A 21,683-nucleotide genomic window follows, 5' to 3' on the forward strand; every position below is an offset into this window, starting at 1 on the left:
TAGGTTTGCACCGTCACGTTGCGAAATTGAAACCGGAGCCCCGGGCGGAGCCACCTCTGTGTGCGATCCTCCCCGGCCCGGGGGTGGGGGGAAGCCTAGCCCCCTGCCCGTAGGGGCTGGGCTGGCTGGGCGGCCGGGGCCCCATGGGGGCGGGCTGTGTCTGCCGTCCCGTCAGACCCCTCCGTGGACCCCGGGCCCAACTGTTGGGCGAGTTCTAGAAGTGGAGCTTTCGGGGAGGAGGAGAAGGTGCCGTGTTGTGACACCAGAAATCAGCGGAAAGGTCAGGAACAGGCGGTGACCCTCAGGTGGAGCAGGAAGGACGGGCGGACAGGGAGCGTCGCGGCGCTAGCCGCAGGGGAAACCTCGGGGTGACAGCGCTTTCAGAAAGGAGAGCCAGTGCACACTTGACCTTAAACGTTGCAGTTTTCCGGGGGACGGCGATCCACGCTCGGGGAGAGCGGTGGTCACCCTGAATCGCAGGCCACCTCGCCCGCCGCCCGGGTTCTCCTCGGTGCTTTGTGGGAAGTGTAGTCCCCGGGCGCCGCAGGCCCACGCTGGGGTCATAAAAATTGAATTTTCCTAAGACATGCAAGACAGTTTCTGATTGCCTTTGGGGTGGTTAGGTGAAAAGCTTTAGGCTGAGGTGTTTCCTCAACGCTGCCCTTCAGTTTATGAAGAACAAGAAAGGTGTTATTTAGGGATGAGGTGGGTTTTAAATGGAATGAAGCCTGGGTGAGGTGTCTCAAGCCTTGTGAAGTTTCTGTTGTTACAGCCCCCTCTGAATTTTCATATGAAAGTAGCTATACGCACAATAATTTCTGTTTATTTGGTGCTTGGCAGTTTAAAGATACTTTTATATACATGATCTCACTTTTGTCCTCCTAACAGCCTAGTAATGCAGGTAGGTTTTAAAGAGGAGGCAGGCTTAGAGAGATAAGATCCTTGCTGCTTTGACACAAAACTGGTGTAGCAGCAGTGGTGTTTGCTCATTTTGAGGCTGAAATAAAGAATTGGTGTCACCCTGGGCAGGATGGAGAGTCTTGAGTAGACAAGGTCTCATGCGGTGGTTAGAGATAGACAGGGCCTGATAGCCACAGAGTTGATTGCTTGTGTGTCAGTTCCAAGCTGGAGCACCACGAGGCCTTTTGGGGAGATCAGCTCCCTGATCTTTTTTCTTCCATTTTTTGTTATGTGGTAAAATACACATAACATAAAATTTACCATCATAACCATTTCTAACTGTACAGGCCAGTGGTCTTAAGGACATTCATATGGTTGTGCAACCATCACTACTGTTTATCTCCAGAACTCTTCATCTTGCAAAACAGAAACTCTATGCCCACTAAACTCTTCCTTCCCCCACCCCCTCCCAGCCCCTGGCAGCAACTGTTCTACTTTCTGTCTCTGTGATTTTTTTAAAAAATAAATTTATTTGTTAATTTTTGGCTGCGTTGGGTCTTTGTTGCTGTGCACGGGCTTTCTCTAGTTGCGGCGAGCGGGGCTACTCTTTGTTGCAGTGTGCGGGCTTCTCATTGCGGTGGCTTCTATTGTAGTGGAGCACTGGCTCTAGACGCACGGGCTTCAGTAGTTGTGGCACACGGGCTCTATAGTGCAGGCTCAGTGGTTGTGGCACACGGGCTCAGTAGTTGTGGCACGTGGGCTCAGTAGCTCCACAGCATGTGGGATTTTCCTGGACAGGGATCGAACCCATGTCCCCTGCATTGGCAGGCGGATTCTTAACCACTGCGCCACCAGGGAACTCTTTTGTCTCTATGATTTTGATATCTCTAGGTATCTCATGTAAGTGGACTCATACAGGATTTGTCTTTTTGTAGCTGGCTTATTTCACTTGGCATAATGTCCTCAGGGTTCATCGGTGTTGTACCATGTGACAGGATTTTCTTTTTTAAGGCTGAGTAGTATTCTACTGTATGCATATGTCATATTTTCTCATCCATCTGTCGAGGGACACTTGGGTTGCTTGTATGTTTTTAGCTATTGTGAATAATGCTGCTATGAATATGGATGTACACATCTCTCTTTGAGACTGTGCTTCCAGTTCTTTTGGATATATACCCAGAAGTGGGATTGTTGGATTATACGGTAATTCTATTTTTAATTTTTTGAGGAACTGCCATACTGTTTTCCACAGTGCCTATACCATTTTATGTTCCCACCAGTGGTAAACAAGGGCTCCAGTTTTTCTAGGACCTCGCCAACACTTGTTATTTTCTCTCTATTTTTTTTTTGCGGTACGTGGGCCTCTCACTGTTTTGGCCCCTCCTGTTGCGGAGCACAGGCTCCGGACGCGCAGGCTCAGCGGCATGGCCCACGGGCCCAGCCGCTCCACGGCATGTGGGATCTTCCCGGACCAGGGCGCGAACCCGTGTCTCCTGCATCGACAGGCGGACTCTCAACCACTGCGCCACCAGGGAAGCCCTATTTTCTATATTTTTGATAGTAGCTATCCCAGTGGGTGTGAGGTGGTCTGACGTTTTAAGTTGTTCCACAGCAAGATATCTGAGTTCATGTTGTAGCACTAAACACATTAAAATATAAATTACTAGTTGGAATGGGGAACAAAACTAGAGGAAGAATTGGATATCATTCTTAAGTGGCTGATGTATTTGTATATATGCATTGTGCTCCTGTACATCAGGTACCTGTTAAAACGTTTTTAGTTCTTCTGGTTGAGGAATTTACTGGCTTTAGCAGCTACTAGAAAAGTTAGGAAGAAATAATTCCAGTGCTTGGTTTTTCATTGTTTTGTTTGGTCAAGTCACCAGTCTTTGGCCACAGATGTCTGTTAACTTGGTTTCTGCATTTCTTCAGGGGAGATTAAATACTTGGCAGTTGGTACCTTGGAATAATTTAACTTGAAATCACACTCATATATACCGAGCATGTATATAAGGAACTTCAAATAAGCCATTTTCAGTTTCAGAAAGGTTATAGTAAAAGGAGAGATGGCTGGTAACAAGGTGCTTTTTAGAATTCTGCTATAAGAGAAAGGAGCTAAGTATCTGAATATTAGCTGGCTATTATTTCTGACTAATAGATGATAAAAAAGCAACTAGATGCCAGCATTGTTTCTCCCCCTAATATTTTATCATAAAACTCTTCAAAAATACAGAAAAATTGAAAGTGAGCATTCATATACCCACTACCTAGATTCTACATGTGATATTTTACTACTAGCTTTATCACATATGTGTCCATTTTCAAGCCACATTTTAAAATGTTATTTTATTTTATTTTATTATTTAAAAAAGATTGTGGTAAGATACACATACATAACATAAAATTTATCATTGTAACCATTTTTAAGTGTACAGTTCAGTGGCATTAAGTACTAAATCCATCTTATTTTGATGCATTTCAGAGTGAATTGGAGACATCAGTACCCTTCCCCCTAAATATTTCAGCACTAGCATTTTTTTTTTAGCACTAGCATTGTTTTAAATGCTTTGTATATATTCTTTTTTTTTAAAGATTTTTTAATATTTATTTTATTATTTAGTTTCGGCTGTGTTGGGTCTTCGTTGCTGCGTGCGGGCTTTCTGTAGTTGTGGTGAGCAGGGGCTACTCTTTGTTGCGGTATGCGGGCTTCTGACTGTGGTGGCTTCTCTTGTTGCAGAGCACAGGCTCTAGGCGTGTGGGCTTCAGTAGTTGTGGCACGCAGGCTCAGTAGTTGTGGCTCACGGGCTCAGTAGTTGTGGCTTGCAGGCTGTAGAGTGCAGGCTCAGTAGTGTGGTGCACGGGCTTAGTTGCTCCGTGGCATGTGGGATCTTCCCGGACCAGGGCTCGAACCCATGTCCCCTGCACTGGCAGGCGGATTCTAAACGACTGCGCCACCAGGGAAGCCCCTATATTCTTTTATTCATTAAAATAATCCTAAGAGGTAGGTAAAGTTCTTATTGCTGTTTTATGGAGTGGAAAACAGACATTTTAGGTTCCCAGGGTCCCTCAGCTAGTAAGTGGTGGAGTTGGAACTGGATTCCAGGTGGCTCACAGGCACTCATGACCAGTCTTTAGGCTGGGTTACCTCCGTGTACCATAGAGTGTTCATGCTGATGAAGAGATCAAATCAGATGCATTGCTAAATTCTCAGCTACTTGTTACTTTAATCCAATTATTTGACTGCTGTTTAACACTGCTGTGGTGTACAAAAGAAGCATGAAAACTCTACTGATGGAATTATAATACTACTGAGAAGAAAGAGGAAGAATACTTATAAACAGATATGTAAGGACCAAAGTGTATGATTTGTTATAGTTAGTAATGCTAGAGTAATATTATCATTTTTGGTTCCCAGGTCTGTTATTTTGAGATGTATAACTCGTAACACTGCCTTTCTATAGATTTTAAATCAATGCATTTTACCTTTGCATTTGAAGTGATATACATGTCATAAATTTAAATGAAATCTGTAGCTGCTTTCAGTTGTATCTGATACTACACTCTGTAGGAGCTCCTGAGAAGCAGAACGGACAGGTTTGTCTTTTACTTATCTCTTTTCTTTTCTTTCTTTTTCTTCTTCTCTTTTTTTGTTTTCAAGTAGTATCATGGAGTAGTATCATGTATGAAAGTTGTCAAAAGGTAAGCAGGATAATCTTGGGTTGGGGTTTGTTATCCTTTCAAAAATATCCTGTAATTGTCACTTTGAGTCAGGTGATTGTAATAGAATAATGGTAAAGCTAATGTTTTTGAGAGCTTACCATTGTGTTCTGCACTTTGTACGAATTAATTGATTGAATCCTTACAACAGCCCTGTGACTTTGGTACTATTGTTGTCTGGTGTTGCTTCCCTCATGTTACAGAGTTAGGGCTTGAACTCAAATTTTTTGACTCCAAAGTTTATGTTAATTCTGTGCTGCTACTGTACTAGTGTCTCTGAAAGGGAAATATAGTTTATAAGAAGATCAACATGGCTTTTTTCCCCATGTCTTGCTAGCCTGCAGAAGAAACGTGCTATAGTGTATAAAATGTGGCAATATTCTGGTTCATCCAATAGGACATATTAGATTTGGGGGTAAGATGCCAAAATAGAGAACAATTAGTTCTGACTGTTAAAGGCAGTTCTGAAATCTAGTTTGTAAATTACTTAAGGTCATAGTCTGTAGTTTTTCTTTATATTTAGGGTAATGTAACTGTTTGGAATGGAATGAAATTCAATGCAAGGCATGTGGGCTAGTTTTTCTTCTAATATTATCCTCTGCCAGTTCATGGAAAAGTTGACATTGTAGTTATATTTCAGCAATGGGTAGGGAGATTTCTGACAGAGGGAAGGAAGCATTTGAGACTTTTCACCTGGTCAGCTGTTCATTGGTTTCATGTTCTGGGCTTTATAATTCTAAGGCATCCTTAGAATCTGATATTCATTGGGATAAAGACAGCTCATGAAGGAGCAACAGCCTATATAATCTTAAAGCACATTGATGCTATTCAACTTGACCATTCGACACAGCCACTTCAGTTGCAAAGTTGGCCAGGTAATCAACATGTCAGGTGTCTTCTGAGAGTCTCTGCCAGTGACAGGCATCCTAGTGGCTCTTTTAGAGGATGAGATGGGGAAGCTGTGTGTGTAGCTGTGTAGGTGAACGTGATTCTGTGAGCATACTGAAACAGCCCCAGAGAGATGGCTGCTTTAGTGACAGCCAAATATACAGCTGAGCTGAGCTATGTAGAAAGGCTACATCAAGCCTGTATTATTTTAATTTTGGGTATTTAGCCAGATCGGGAGGTTAAAATGGAAAATAGTGATGATATTTCTGTTTTTTTTATAATTTCTAGTTTTCCACTTCTACCCCATCTTGTTTTGAATTATGCCTTCAGTAAATTGTAATATTTAATAAAGGCCAGTGTTGGTGAGAACAGTTGGCACTGGGACGTTCGACCTTGTTCAGAAGATAGATGTTAAAATTGTAGGCACTGCCAGTGTGCTCAAATGGTCTGATCTAAGTTGTTGGTCTCTGTTGTCAAGCCTGGCCGGTCTCTGCCTTGGGCTTGCCATCTTATATGACTTGTTTTCCCCACACATTTTCCAATTCAATAAACAGTCTTTAAAAATGGAGTTACTGGGCTTCCCTGGTGGCGCAGTGGTTGAGAGTCTGCCTGCCGATGCAGGGGACGTGGGTTCGTGCCCCGGTCTGGGAAGATCCCACATGCTGCGGAGCGGCTAGGCTCGTGAGCCATGGCCGCTGAGCCTGCGCGTCCAGAGCCTGTGCTCCGCAACGGGAGAGGCCACAGCAGTGAGAGGCCCGCGTGCTGCAGAGAAAGGAAAAAGAAAAAAAAAAATGGAGTTACTAACTTATGGTCCTGGCCTCACAGGGCTTATAATTCAGTGTAGAGGCAGATTTATATATAAATATAAATAGCTAATAGGAAGTATGATATGAAAAATGCCTAACACAGTTCTTTAGAAATGTCAAGGAGTGAGGATAGTATTCCAGGCTAAGGGAACAATAGCTTGAGCTCTGTCATAGAGTTTGAAAACTATTGTGCATTTTCAGGGAAAGTTGGAATGAGTCTGATATGCTAGAATGGGGGTACTATGGCTGCATGAAGTACTAGGAAAGGAGTTAAAATTTGGAGTCTGAGACTTGGCCTTTTCCAATTTGGGATCTTGAGCAGATTATTTTACCTCACTAAGTTTCTCATAAAATTGGGATAATTAGAAATACTCATAGTGTTGTTAGGCTTAATGTGCATGTTACTGCACTGTGTAAACAATTAAATTCTGTATAGATTATTATTTTTAGTGGAGGGGGTGGTAGGAGAGAAAGCTAAGGATAAGGTTGGGACCAGCTTGTCTAGGAATGCCAACACAACTAGTTTTTATTTATTTTTTTTGGCTGCGTTGGGTCTTTGTTGCTGTGCGCAGGCTTTATCTAGTTGTGGCGAGCGGGGGCTACTCTTTGTTGCAGTGCGTGGGCTTCTCATTGCGGTGGCTTCTCTTGTTGCAGAGAATGGGCTCTAGGCATGTGGGCTTCAGTAGTTGTGGCACGCGGGCTCAGTAGTTGTGGCTCGTGGGCTCTAGAGTGCAGGCTCAGTAGTTGTGGTGCACCAGCTTAGTTGTTCCGCAGCATGTGGGATCTTCCTTGGCCAGGGCTCAAACCCGTGTCCCCTGCATTGGCAGGTGGATTCTTAACCACTGTGCCACCAGGGAAGCCCACCACAACTAGTTTGAACTTTGTTCTGTAGACAGTAGAGGACCATCAAAGGCTTTCAAGCAGGGGTGTAACCTGAGTAGACCCTTTTTATAAGGATAACAGGTGTCAGTGATATAACATTGATTGCAGGGGTCCAGAGACCAAGAGCAGCAAGACTAAAAGGAAGATATTACAGTAGCCAAGTTAGAAGAAACCTAGGGTCTGAACTGGGGTAGTGGAAGTGGATTTGACAGGTAATATAATCTAGAATCCCTAAGATATGCAGAAACTATTGGCTGAGTAGTGGAGTTATTCAACAGAAGGAGGAGTTAGAGAGGATTCCCAGAATCTACCTAGAGATTAAGGGGGTTGAGAGTACAGCTTCTAGACAGATTTGGGGAGGTAAGAGTGGAGAGAAGAGAGAGCAGGTTTTGTTCAAGAAATAAATCATTTGTTGAATGAATGGGTTGAATTATTGAGGCATCCATGTTGAGTTGTTTAGGGAGACAGTTTTGAATAGTGACTAAAACCTCTGGTGTTGAAGTCAGAACTGATTTTGAATCTTGACTCTGCCACCTTTTAGTTTTAATGTCAAGGGATCTAACTTTTAAGCCTTGGATTTCTCATCTGTAAAATGGGATAACAAAACTGTTGTACGGGGTTGTTATAAGAATAGGAAGAGATAATGCATGTTAAGAACTTGGTATAGTGTTGGGCACGTGGATTACAGGTGTGTGGGAGCTTTGGTTCTGAAACTTGGGCGAGTGTGGGGTGATGTGGACGGATTGTCCAGAGGACAGCTGTCTGGGGGCTATGAATATATAGGGATGAGAAGAAGACAGAAAAGAACCAGGGAAGGGGATCAGAAGTGCCTAGAGAGGGCAAAGGTTTCCCAGGGTTATGACTATCAAATGTTTGCATTCTCAGTTGTTATAATGTGTTAATCAAGTGTGCCCATCCACTAATACTCTTCTTATAAAATTATTATGTAAATCAGACACTTTGTTCTAATTTTAATGTAAGGTTTTGTATGTTTATGATATATATGTACACACACACAATGTATGTTGTATTGGAGTTTTTTAGCCTTCAGTGAATAACTATTAGTATATATGTATTTTAAGTATTAACATATTTGTTCTACACACTCAATTGTTGATTTACAATGTTGCGTTAGTTTCTGGTGTACATCAAAGTGATTCAATTATACACACACACACACACACATATATATATACACATATATTCTTTTTCATATTATTTTCCATTATGGTTTATTACAGGATACTGAATATAGTCCCTGTGCTGTACAGTAGGACCTTGTTTCTACACACCAGATTTTATTTATGGACATACTCCTTACTATTTCTCCAATTTGGTAATCACTATGATTTGCCCCCCTTATTCTGAATTTGCAAAACAGGGCATCAAATTAGGAGCTCTTAGCATGGAAATGAAAAGTGTTTATTTTGTTTTTTTAAATGGTAGCTATGAGTATAAATCTTTTAATTGTTTTTCTTTCCCCTGGTGTTCTAAATAATAGATTCTTTATACAATTGCATATGTACGAGTGGATGAACACACCATTGGTGATCCAGAGGATTTTTGTCAAGACTGGATAAACCATGTATCACATTGATTGTAGAGGTTAGTAGATTTAGTTCCTTAGGATGTGTGCATTTTTTGTAGTAACATTTAAAAATGCATAGGTTATCAAGTAGCAATTTCCCGCCAAGATCTTCATGGGTTTTTCTCCTTTTTTAGCTATCCTGAGAGAATCAGTGAAGTTCATTTTAGTTTATATATGCTTGAAGCTTCTATTCACTGTCATCACATAAGCATTAATTAAAAAAATTAGCAAGCAAAAGATAAAACTTGAAGATGTTCTTTAGCAGTGTGTGCAAGGAAAAGGCTGTGGGTGTTAGTTTACAAGTAGTATTGTCTGCCATGACCATGAAGTATGATGTTATGTGCTCCAGGAATGTCATCATGGATTTAATTGTTTTATTTGTGAAAAGAGGTAAGGAGAAAGGCAGCATCATGGTATTTGGATATTCCTGATTCTGCCATTTTGACATGCACTGTGATGGAAAAGCCACTTAATTCTACTTTGTTCTGAGGCTAAACAAGAATATGATGTCAGTTTCACTCTTGGATGATATTGGATGGTCCTTTGATTGAAATTCTGTAAATTCAGATTGTAATTCTCTGATGCCATGAGCTCAGTATCCAGGGAGTACCTGAGATTTTGTAGCTTCAATCCAAAGGTGCATTTTGTTGCCGTCTTTCAGCTTAACTACTGGATTCCCTTTCTCCCAGTGCATTCTATTGTTTTTTGGTGTGTATGTTGCTGCCAATGGTGTATGATGCCTTAATTCATTAGGTGGAATTTTGAGTGATGGAATGAATGGAATATTTTATAAACCAAAGTTCAACTTTAGAATAAACTTTGGCTTAGTTTTACTATTTCACATATCTTCATTCCATTATAGAGAAATGGAAAATTGGAAGGTTAGAGAAAGTGTTTAGAAGAGAAGTGACATTATTTACACCTAGATTCTTTTTTAGAGCTTTTGGACCTGTATAGATGTGTTAATTGCGATATACCGAAGGCAAGCAGGTCAAACCACAAATGCTGGGATTTAAATAGTGACTTAAATAAAAAACGTTCTAGAGTTTACACATCCAGATAAGCATTGTTCTAGGTAATTAGCCGCTTTGGGTGGATCTTAGCTATCATACATTTGACTTGTATGCAGTCTGAACTCTTGCATAGAATGTATCATCTCCTTTAAGCTGACTTTCATAAGCTGAACTACTCTTCCTGCTCATCCGTTTACTAACACTGATTTCTATTTGGGTTTCTGCCAGCTGCTGTATCTGGGGGAAAGGGCCTCCTTGGGAGTTGGAAGTGTTTGTGGACCTCAGTGCATCTGGAGTCTGGCACTTGTTCATTAAATCTAGGGTACAGATGAGCACTGCTGTTTCCTCACTTGACCCAGCCCTGCCAGGCTAACGCTGTGATGTCTTCCGTCCCTCCCCCTTTGTGTGTGGTGTTGCGGGGGGTTGAGGAGTGATGGGCAGGGGCCGTGTGTGAACAGGGAGGCATCACCTTACTTTGGGCTATACTTGGTTGGTAGGGGGCTTAAAGTAGCCTGACATCATATGCAAATGGCTAGGACTTCTGAAGTGGCAGAAGAAAGGCTTCTTTCCCCTTCCCTGAAACAGTCTAGTCACTAGTGCATCCTGATGCAGGGGTTTCCACATTGGGGTATCTGCTTGGGCCCTGGGGTAAGACTGGTGGGCTAGGGAACAGGAAAATGGCTTGTCTGATTGCCTTAGTTCTGGGGGAAAGGAGTATCAGCAGGGACTTTGTCAGCAGGAACCTCCTGCTCAGGACCTTATTGCCTGCAGAGGTTCTTATCTACTGACCCCTTGGTTCTTGGACTGCCCTGGGTGGAGGGAGGCAACTCCCGCAGGAACCATGATGGATTATCTCTTTCTGGGAATGAATCCTCCCCCAACCCCTGACTTACTATATTTGTGTTTACTGCTGGACTTTTCAACATTTTCCTTTTAATACATTGGTGTTTAATGAGTTCTTTTTAAAAAAAGTGGGGAATGGGGGCAAGCCTATATTTAAAAACACAGAAGTAGACATCACAGTTCTAAGCATTAATTCCTAAAGAAGTATCCTACTGGCTTCATTTAGATTTTGCCAAGTATTAGAGTGGCATTTAGTGAATTGAAATGGTATATAGGAACCAATACATGATGTGGACTTTAACTACCAGTTATTATTTGGTTAGATTTTTAAAAAATTAATCAATTTATTTTTGGCTGCATTGGGTCTTCGTTGCTGCACGCGAGCTTCCTCTAGTTGGGGCGAGCGGGGGCTACTCTTCATTGCGGTACGTGGGCTTCTCATTGTGGTGGCTTCTCTTGTTGCGGACCACAGGCTCTAGGCGCGCCTGCTTCAGTAGTTGTGGTGTGTGGGCTCAGTGGTTGTGGCTCGTGGGCCCTAGAGCGCAGGCTCAGTAGTTGTGGCGCAAGGGCTTAGTTGCTCCGTGGCATGTGGGATCTTCCTGGACCAGGGAGTGAATGCATGTCCCCTGCATTGGCAGGCGGATTCTTAACCACTGCGCCAGCAGGGAAGTCCTAGATTTCTAATTCTGGTAGATTGATCTACCAGAAGAGATTGAGTATTACATAGAAAATCTAGATGCCAGCTAGGGCTTCCTTATTCATAGTTTTAGCCTCAGACTCCTAATTGAAGATTGTCAAAGTCCAGAGGTACTCACCCACCTACCCCTGCAATCTATCACATCCAATTTTTGTGAATTTCCTAGTTTAGTTTAACTTACGCTTTTCTTAGCTTCTGGGCTCCCATTTCTGAAAATGGTGTTTTGGTTCCACCCATGTCAGTTTGGACGTGAAACCCGCTTGTTTCACTGGCACGCGCGCGCGCGCACACACACACACACACACACACACACACACACACGCCTCTTTTCCCAAGCATTTCAAGAATTCACTTAGCTCTTCAAGAACTCTTAGCTCTTAGATGTGGTGAGTCATGGGGAAAGGGCTTGACTTTCTGCCCTTTCCTGGTCTGTCTTCCCCTTCCATTTTTTTTTTCTCCTATCCTTCTCTTTGCAGTAACCACTGCACCCTTCCTGATTTGGAGCAGAATAGTTCTGTCACACAGTCAGACCTTCCGGAATTTATCTCCTCCTCTTCTTTTTTTTTAAAAAAAAACCTTAAGCACTTATCATGATTTTAAAAACATAGGGCTTCCCTGGTGGTGCAGTGGTTAAGAATCTGCCTGCCAATGCAGGGGACACGGGTTTGAGCCCTGGTCCGGGAAGATCCCACATGCTGCGGAGCAACTAAGCCCCTGTGCCACAACTACTTAGCCTGCGCTCTAGAGCCCGCGAGCCACAACTACGGAAGACTGTGTGCCTACAAATGTGCAACAAGAGAAGCCACTGCAATGAGAAGCCCGCGCACCGCAACGAAGAGTAGCCCCCGCTCACCGCAACTAGAGAAAGCCCACGCGCAGCAACAAAGACCCAACGCAGCCAAAAATAAAAATAAATTGAAAAATAAAAACATGTAGTCCAAGAGATTCTGACGTCAAGTGTTATGAATTGCAACTAATCCCCTCATTTCCTTTGCCACAGATGTTAGATGTATAAACTTCTAAATGGCTTTTCCAAATATGAGGAATTAACATTTCATACACTCAACAGAAATTTGAGCAACTCCTTTCTGTAAGGCACTGAGTTAAATGCTGGGATACCAAGAGACTACGTCAGTTTCTCAACCTGAGGAGCTCTGGAGATGGATGGAGCAAATGAGTAGGCACTCAGGTGGAGTCACACCTCAAAGAGCTGTTACGGTCTAGGGAAGGGATGATCGGGCAGTTAAATAATGTACAGCAAAAGATAACAAGTGCCAGGAGAGATGTAGAAAAGGTCTGTGGGAGTTTGTAGGGCCAGGATGGGATGTGTAAGTGTGGAGCATGTAGTATTTGAGCTGGATCGTGAATGGAGAGGATTTGGATATGTGGAGATGGAGAAATGGTCAGGAGAGGTTGGTAGAGTATTCCTGGATGAGGGACTTGGTTGATCAAAAGAATTGTGCAAGAAGAACATATGGTGCACTTAAGAAGCTCTTGCAGTTTGGACACCTGTTGGGGAGCAGTGTGATGCATGGTCAAGAAGGTGCTTTGTGGCTAGATTGGTCAACTCTTAGGAAGGACTTCCTCTCTCATCTGATATTCACCTCCGGCATATGCTACATGTGCTAGCTGTTTATTTTTTAATGTACTTTTATGGAAGTAGATTTTTTTTCCCCCTTGGCAAAAACCTTCCATTTGCATTTGGACACAGTGCTAAGGTGGTATAAGCAAAAATGGGGCACTTACTGTAAGGAATCATGGAGTCTTATGGAAATAAGAGGGACCCTCAGGAGGGGTTTGGAACTAAGGACTAGATGTCCTCCAGTTCTTCCACCTTCTCTCTGCACCCCCTGCCATTCTTTCTTCAGACCAGCTTCTTGTGATTTTGTGCTCCACGGCGTAGGCTGAAGATGCCCATGTCATATCTCCTGGCTTACTCTTAGAGGTCCAGGCACTCAAGGGAGACTTGACTCTTTGGTCCCAATTCTGAGTTCCTGAGGAAAGGATAAATGAGTCAGGGACCATTCCTGTCACATTGGCTGTGGTCAGGGTACAAAGTCATGTTGTGCATAGTTATCTAGTAAGGCTTAGTGTCATCCCCGCCTACTTTCTCTGCCTCAGCTGTGCTGTAATTCAGCATACTAGAAGGAGCATTGGGTTTGCAGTTGACCGCCTGGAGTTTGAATCCTAGCCCTGCCGCTTACTTACTACCTTTGTAATCTTCGTCAACATTCTCAGTGAATTCTAGGCTCTGTTTCCTCATCTGTAAGTTGAAGCTAATATTACCTACTTTAGTAAATAGTACTTTAGAGGGAGGTACTGTGTTCTGTTGTGCACTTAGAGGATAAAGACCTCTCTAGGTTCAACTTGTGATTCTTTGTGTCATTAGCTTGGTAACCTTTGGCAAGTCAGTCAGATCCTGAGCCCTAGTTTTTCATCTACAAATGCAGATAATCTCTGCCCACCTCACAATGTTTTTCTGAGGCTCAGAAGGCCATGTGAAACTGCTTTGTGACTATAATGTATTTACATATGTGTGAAGCAGAAGAAGTTAAATACTATTAGGGAGACTGTTTTCCTTGTGAAATTATTCTGTTATAGTCGAGTGTATTTTGGTAGTAACTTGACAGATCTTTCTCAAAATACCCTGTAACGGTAGATTATTAATTGATTTATGATGCAATGGGCAGTGGTCCAAGTATTTTCAAATATCCCTTTCAATCTCAGCTTCCACTTAAGGCTTCTAACCTGATTTATAATTTAAAATTTACTTTCACATTCAGAAAAAAATGATGCTCTTTGTAGAAAATTTAAACAAATGTAAAGAAATCTTAAACCTGTCACACTGAAATAACCATTTTCTCTTTTTAATTCACACAAGTAATTCACACTCATGAAATAAGTTAGTAGTGACATAGAATTAAACCAGTAAGCCAAAAAAGAATCCTGAAATTCCACCACATAAGGATTACCACTACCTTAAATATAGCCCTTTCCCTAGTCCTTTTTGACAGTCATGTTTTTCTTGCATACTTTCTAAGGAATGTTTTGATGTTCAAGTTGTCATGAAGAGGTGATTCATCTGAGGAAAGTGATTTATTTTTCTTTTCTTCTTCTTTTTTTTTTTTTTTTTTTTTTTTTTACGAACCCACGTCCCCTGCATCGGCAGGCGGACTCTCAACCACTTGCGCCACCAGGGAAGCCCCTCTTTCCTTCTTTCTTTTTTATTTTTTAAAATATTTTTTCCGTAAGTGATGATATGAGTGAAAAGCCAGTATTTGCCTTTTATAATCCTGTGAAAAAATAGCCTTTCTTCCTTGACTCAGAAGCCAAAGTTGTATTTTTTGGAGAGATATGAAGAATGAGTGATTTACGTGGACAGTTTTATTTCTCAGGAATAATTATATGTTTTCAGAATTATCAGTGGCCAATGGTAGATAACACTGAAGTGAAGTCCTTAAACCTTTACTGGTTATTTCTTCCTTGTGGGGTAGAAGGAAGGAAGGTCCTATCTTTCCCTTTAGATAGAGAAATTAAAGACAAGCGAATAATATGAATTAGAGAATTATTTAATGGAAAGTAAATGAATATATTTATTCTTTTTTTAAAATCTTTTTTTCTTTTAATATTTATTTACTTATTTTTGGCTGCATTGGGTCTTCGTTGCTGCGCATGGGCTTTCTCTAGTTGCAGCAAGCGGGGGCTACTCTTGGTTGGGGGGCATGGGCTTCTCATTGAGTTGGCTTCACTTGTTGCAGAGCACGGGCCCTAAGCACACAGGCTTCAGTAGTTGTGGCATGCAGGCTCAGTAGTTGTGGCGCACGGGCTTAGTTGCTCCACGGCATGTGGGATGCTCCCGGACCGGGGCGCGAACCCGCGTCCCCTGCATTGGCAGGCGGACTCCCAACCACCGCGCCAACAGGGAAGCCCTAAAGACTACTTTTTAAGAGCAGTTTTAGGTTTACAACAAAATTGACAGGAAGGTACAGAGATTTCCCATACACCCCCTGCCCCCATATTTGTATAGCCACCCTCATTATCCATATCACTCATCAGAATGGTACATATTTTACGAAGGATGAACCTACGCTGACATATCATAATCACCGCACATCCATAGTTTACATTATGGTTCACTCTTGGTGTTGTATATTCTGTGGGTTTGGACAGATGTATGATGATATATATCCATCATTGTAATATCACAGAGGGTATTTTCACAGCCCTACAAATCCTCTGTGCTCTTCATATTCATCCTTCCTTTCCTCTTCCTCCCTGGCAACTACTGATCTTTTTACTGTCTCCATAGTTACGCCTTTTCCAGAATGTCATATAGTTAGAATCATACAGTATGTAGCCTTTTCAGATTGACTTCTTTCACTTAGTAATATGCTTTTAAGGTTCCTCCATGTCTTTTCATGGTTTGACAGCTCATTTCTTTTTAGCGCTGAGTAATAGTCCATTGTCTATATGTACCAGTTTATTTATCCATTCACCCACTGAAGGACGTCTTGGTTACTTCCAAGTGTTGGCAATTATGAATAAAGCTGCTGTAAAATCCATGTGCAGGTCCTTGTGTGGACATAAGTTTTCAACTCCTTGGGTAAATATCAAGGAGTATGATTGCTGGATTGTATGGTAGGAGTATGTTTAGTTTTCCTAAGTTGTTGTCTTCCAAAATGGCTATACCGTTTTGCATTTCTACCAGTAAACTTTCTTATTTTTATTCTACCATATTCTTTTTTTAAAAAATTTATTTATGTTTTTATTTTATTTATTTGGCTGCATTGGGTCTTCATTGCTGCACGTGGGCTTTCTCTAGTTGCGGGGAGCAGGGACTACTCTTTGTTGTGGTGCGTGGGCTTCTCATTGTGGTGGCTTCTCTTGTTGCGGAACATGGGCTCTAGGTGCACGGGCTTCTCATTGTGGTGGCTTCTCTTGTTGCTGAACATGGGCTCTAGGTGCACGGGCTTCGGTAGTTGTGGCTCGTGGGCTCTAGAGCGCAGGCTCAGTAGTTGTGACGCACGGGCTTAGTTGCCACGCGGTATGTGGGATCTTCCCAGACCAGGGCTCGAACCCCAGTTCCCTGTGTTGACGGGCGGATTCTTGACCCCTGCGCCACCAGGGAAGTCCACTTCCATGTTCTTTAAGGTTCCTTTCAAGTTGTAAAATTCTGTGATTTAAATTTCTTTATCCTTGAAACATGGATTCATTTAAAAAATTTGTATGTTATTTCTTCTAAAAAGAAATGTATTTTTACTGGAGTATTTGAAAAGTACATGAAAATATAAAGAAGAAAAATTACTGATGTATTTTCTTGTTTTATATAGTATCATAAAACATTTATTATGGTGTATATATTCTTTTTAACTAATGAAATATTTCAAGTATGAAGAAAAGTATAGAGAATTATCTTAGGAACACTTAGGTATGTCCCACTCATATTTGTCAAATCTGTACATTTTTTGCTATTAGCTTCGGGTCTTTTATTTATTTAGCTATTATTATTATTTTTTAACTTAAAATTTTTTAATTTTAATTATTTATTTTTTGGCTGCGTTGGGTCTTCGTTGCTGCATGCAGGCTTTCTCTAGTTACAGCGAGTAGGGGCTACTCTTCGTTGCGGTGCACGGGCTTCTCACTGCAGTGGCTTCTTTTGGTGTGGAACATGGGCTCTAGGTGCACGGGCTTCAGTAATTGTGGCATGTGGGATCAGTAGTGGTGGCCTGTGGGCTCTAGAGCACACGCTCAGTAGTTGTGGCGCACGGGCTTAGTTGCTCTGCAGCATGTGGGATCTTCCCAGACCAGGGATTGAACCCATGTCCCCTGCGTTGGCAGGCAGATTCTTAACCACTGCGCCACCAGGGAAGCTCCAGGTCTTTTATTTTTTAAAGGCATAAACATTACTGATACAATTCAAAACCCCTGTGCTACCCCTTACAAATTTTCCTTTTCTTTCTTTTTTTTTCCTCTCCTCTCCCCTTCATTTTTTCTTCTCTTTTATCTCCTTGACCAAGGGTTGTCATTCCTGTGCTGTACATATCATAAGCAATGTATATATTGCATTTAAAACCTTGACATAAGTGGAACCATAATGTACATATCCTGCAACTTGCTTTCTTTGTTTGATCTTAGTTTTTAAGATATTGTCATGTTGGTCCATGTGACATGTGACTCTTGCTTATTTTCATTGTTTTATGACCCTGCCACATTTTCTTTATCCATTTTCCTGTTGACTGACATTTAGATTGTTTCCTTTTTTTGCATTTACTGACCCCGTGGCTATGAACAGTTTCTTACAGTGTCCTTGTGCTTGTCTTGCCCTGGGAGTTTTTCTCCAGGACAGTGATACACAAAAAAGTGTGGTCTGAGGACTGGGGAATTATGTCTTGCAAATAGGGAACTTGTGGCAGAATGTAAATCAACTCTCACTGTTAATTTATTTAATGTTTCTTATCCTGGTAAGACTTTCTCAGTGAAGCAAGAAGTGTTCCTTTTCTCTTAGAGGGCTGGTGACAAACAGTTTGCAGCTGCGCTACTTTGCAGCTGGGCACTGCTCTAGAGTATGTTCCCCTGGAGCAGGAGTGCTGGGTTGAAGGGGATGTGTCTCTTGAGCCTCACTAGAGGCTACTGAACTAGAGCTTTGTTCCTCAGAGATTGTATCAGTGTACACCCCGTCAGTGGTGAGCCTGAGTTCCTCTTGGTTGGTTTCCAGTCTTTGCCAACATTTGAAGAGTTTTTCTAATGTGTAGGGTGCAAAATTGTATCTCATTATTGTGTTAATTTTACGTGTTCCTGATCAGTGTGATTGAGCATCATTTTATGTGTTATTAAATATATGACTCTCATCTGTGAATTGCCTGCTTATATTCTTTGTCCATTTAAAATCTTTGGATTAGTTTGCTTTTTCTTGATTTGTAGGAATTTTAAAAGTATATTCTGTACTCAATTTCTTTTCATTTAAAAGCATTGTAGCTATTTATAGCTTATTCTTTTACTTTATGGTGTGTTTTATGATATTTTAAAATCTTAACCTGTTAGTCTTTAATGCCTTGTGCTTGAGTTTTAATTTTCCCTTCTCATTTTTCTTTTAAAAGCTTTAAAATCTTGCTTCTTACACTTGTGTCATTAATTTACCTTCAAGGATTTTTTAGGTTTTTTTTTTTTTAAATGGGCAAACGAACTTTTTCCAGTTCTTCCTGACTAGTTCATTTTTTTCTTTCCTGAGTTGTTATGACTCCATACTCAGTTTTCTTCCTATTTTTGTCTGTTGCCTATCCTTCCCTTTTTCAGACTCTCCTTCCTCCATCCTTAAATGCTCTTGTCTTGAGCAGTCTATCTCAGGCCTTCTGTTGTTTTCTTTCTACTGCAGTTACCATACACGTGTGCTAAACCTGGACACCAGCCTTGCCTCTTCCTTCTCTACTCTATACCCATGACCACCAAGCTCTGGCACACAGTAGGGCTTCAGTACGTACTTGAATGAGTGTGTGAGTGAATGTTTGATCTAGATAGGGGGATTAGTGCTTCACAGGGTGAAGATAGCAGGGTGCTGGGCCTTGATGGAGCAGAGCAGGGAGAAGGAAGAAGGGTAAATTTAGTTTGACATGTTTGGTCTTAGCTTCTTATTCATAGTAGTGAGCTTTCTCTGGTGGTGTTTTCTGACCTTTGAATTTGTACATTTTCCTGTTGTCATAAATACCACTTGAATGAGGCAAATTCTTATGACCTTTTGGTGATTCTCTCAAACAGGGCTCCCTGTAGAAGGTGCAGTATACAGGGATAGTATCATATAAAATACAGGGTCAACGTTGTAGACAGTTGCATGGGTAGGTAAGGGTTTTTAGACTGAAGGTCAGAAGACCCTATTCTAGTTCTTGCTTGGCTGTAATTACCTCCGTGACTTTAAAACTCACTGTGCTTTTTTATATTCAACAGTCTTTCAGTCCTCTCCAACTCCAAGTGGAGTAGAAACCTTTCTTTGTACAAGTTTCATAATAAATTTTTTTTTCTTGACTTGGGCAATAGTTACATAGGTGTTTATAATAACTCATTAAGCTACACTTACGTTTTGTATGCATTTTTCTAAATGTTTTATTTCACAATGAAAAAGATTTAAAAAACCCACAAAAGACTAGGTTTCTTACATCCCTCATGTGCCAAAAAAACTCCAGTGGGATTAAAGACTTGAATACAGAAAGGAAAATCATAAGAGCTAGAAGAAAACATAGATAAATATGTATGTCAGGGTTTCCAGGACCACCCCCAGGTTCCATGACTTGCTAGGAGGATTCACAGGACTCTGCACATATTTGTACTCATGGCTAACATTTATTACCGTAAAAGGATAAAAAACAAAATGAGCAAAGGGAAAAGGCACATGTGGTGGAGTCTGGAGGAAACCAGGTGCAAGCTGCCGAGAGTCCTCTCCCAGCTGAGGCTCATGGGACATGCGTAATTCCTTCAGCAATGAGTTTTGACAACACATGTGAAATGTTGTCTACCGGGGATATTCTTTAGAGACTCATTACCAAAGGTTTTTATTTGGTGCTGGTCACGTTGGCACCTTCTGCCTAACGTTGGCACCTTCTGCCTAACACGTACTAGAATTCTAGATTCTCAGGAGGAAAGCACGGTTGAGCATAAAGCATATTGTTTGCACAAACAGTTCAGGCACAGCGAGTAACTCTCATCAGTTCTGGGAACTGTGGGAACCCTCCTGAAATCCAAGTCTCCAGATGGCAGACAAGGACCAGCCTTGGCAAACAAAGCCTTGTAAGGATAGCAGTCTCAGGCCCGCTGTGTTAACTCTTCTCTGCAGAATATAATATTTTTTATAATCTTAGAGTTAAAAAGGCATTTCTAAGCATGACTAGAAACTCAGAAACCATAAAACAAAGGAATGGTAAATTTATGTTTAAAAAACTTAAATATGAAAAGAAAGAATGTGCTGTAGAGTCACAAGGCATACTAGGAAAAAAGTATTTTAATGTATGAAAGAACAGGGGGTAGTTTTTTCAATATTGTATAAAAGCTTTTAGAAGTCAGCAACTCAAAAGAATAAAGTAATTTGCTGAAGAATATATTTCAAATGACCAATAAGGGACTTTCCTGGTGGTGCAGTGGTTAAGAATCCACCTGCCAATGCAGGTGACACGAGTTCAAGCCCTGGTCCGGGAAGATCCCACATGCCACAGAGTAGCTAAGCCCATGCACTACAACTACTGAGCCTGTGCTCTAGAGCCCGCGAGCTACAACTACTGAGCCCAAGTGCCACAACTACTGAAGCCCACGCGCCCTAGAGTCTGTGCTCTGCAACAAGAGAAACCGCCGCAGTGAGAAGCCCGTGCACTGCAACGAAGAGTAGCCCTCGCTCGCTGCAACTAGAGAAAGCCTGCGCACAGCAACGAAGACCCAACACAGCCATAAATAAATAAATAAATAAACAAACTTTGCCATAGTAATAAAAGATATAAAACAACAGTGAGATTTAAAAAAATTTATCATAGTCAGCTAAGGTTGATTACTTACAATCTTTGTAAGATTGATTACTCATTGTAGGAGTGAGTATAGGGAAATTGGTACTTACATATACTGCTGGTGGTATAAATGAGCACAGCCTTTTTGAAGGACATTTTTCCAAAATCTCTTAAACTTGACACTCCTACCCTTTGACTCAGCAGTTTCATTTCTAGGGTTTTAGCTGACAGAAACGCATACAAGTGCACAGATACACATGGATAAGGATGTTCTTTATTTTATTTTTTTAACATCTTTTCTTTTTAACATCTTTATTGGAGTATAGTTGTTTTACAGTGGTGTGTTAATTTCTGCTGTATAACAAAGTGAATCAGCTATACATATACATATACATATATCCCCATATCTAAGGATGTTCTTTGGAGCATCGTTTGTGGTACTGTAAATCTGGTAATAGCACAAATAGTTAAATAAATCATACTACTTCTGTAGGCATAGTTTTATCAATTAGATCTTTATTTAGTGCTATGCAAAGATATTTATGATTTTATACATATCCACACTTTTTTTTTTTTAGTGTAATTCTTTGGGTATTAAAACCTGACCTGAATGGATATGAGGTTCTTGAAAATCTTTGACTATCCCACTTAGTGTGAGCATCCATATGTCTTATTGCAGTAATCTGAATGTATTTAATTATAGGAACTGCCCTAGAACACACAGGGTGGATAGGGTTATTTGAAATACACAGCATATACACTTTATTTTAATTCAAAAATCTGAAAAGTCCTGAGACATCTATTGCTCCAAGGGTTTTAGATAATGTGTTTGTGTTAACTAAAAGGAAAAAAAAGGCAAATTGTAAAATA

At 41.2% G+C, this 21,683-nt stretch overlaps 1 protein-coding gene across 2 annotated transcripts in view; it reads left to right on the top strand.

Moving 5' to 3' along the window:
* Positions 1-91: 91 nt before the first annotated feature.
* The window catches only part of ECPAS (Ecm29 proteasome adaptor and scaffold), a 97,533-nt gene continuing 75,941 nt past the window's right edge, over positions 92-21,683 (top strand). Inside the window, exons 1-2 of one of the 2 annotated variants that reach the window (XM_024757267.1) lie at positions 92-280; positions 8,695-8,798. In XM_024757267.1, coding sequence (XP_024613035.1) covers positions 8,777-8,798 — 22 coding nt within the window. In that variant the 5' untranslated portion in view covers positions 92-280; positions 8,695-8,776. The remainder of the gene's footprint in view (positions 281-8,694; positions 8,799-21,683) is intronic. The other variant, XM_024757268.1, reaches the window with a different exon arrangement.

This window comes from Neophocaena asiaeorientalis, unplaced genomic scaffold, assembly GCF_003031525.2.
Source record: "Neophocaena asiaeorientalis asiaeorientalis breed wild unplaced genomic scaffold, Neophocaena_asiaeorientalis_V1.1 scaffold432, whole genome shotgun sequence".
Lineage (NCBI taxonomy): Eukaryota > Metazoa > Chordata > Mammalia > Artiodactyla > Phocoenidae > Neophocaena > Neophocaena asiaeorientalis.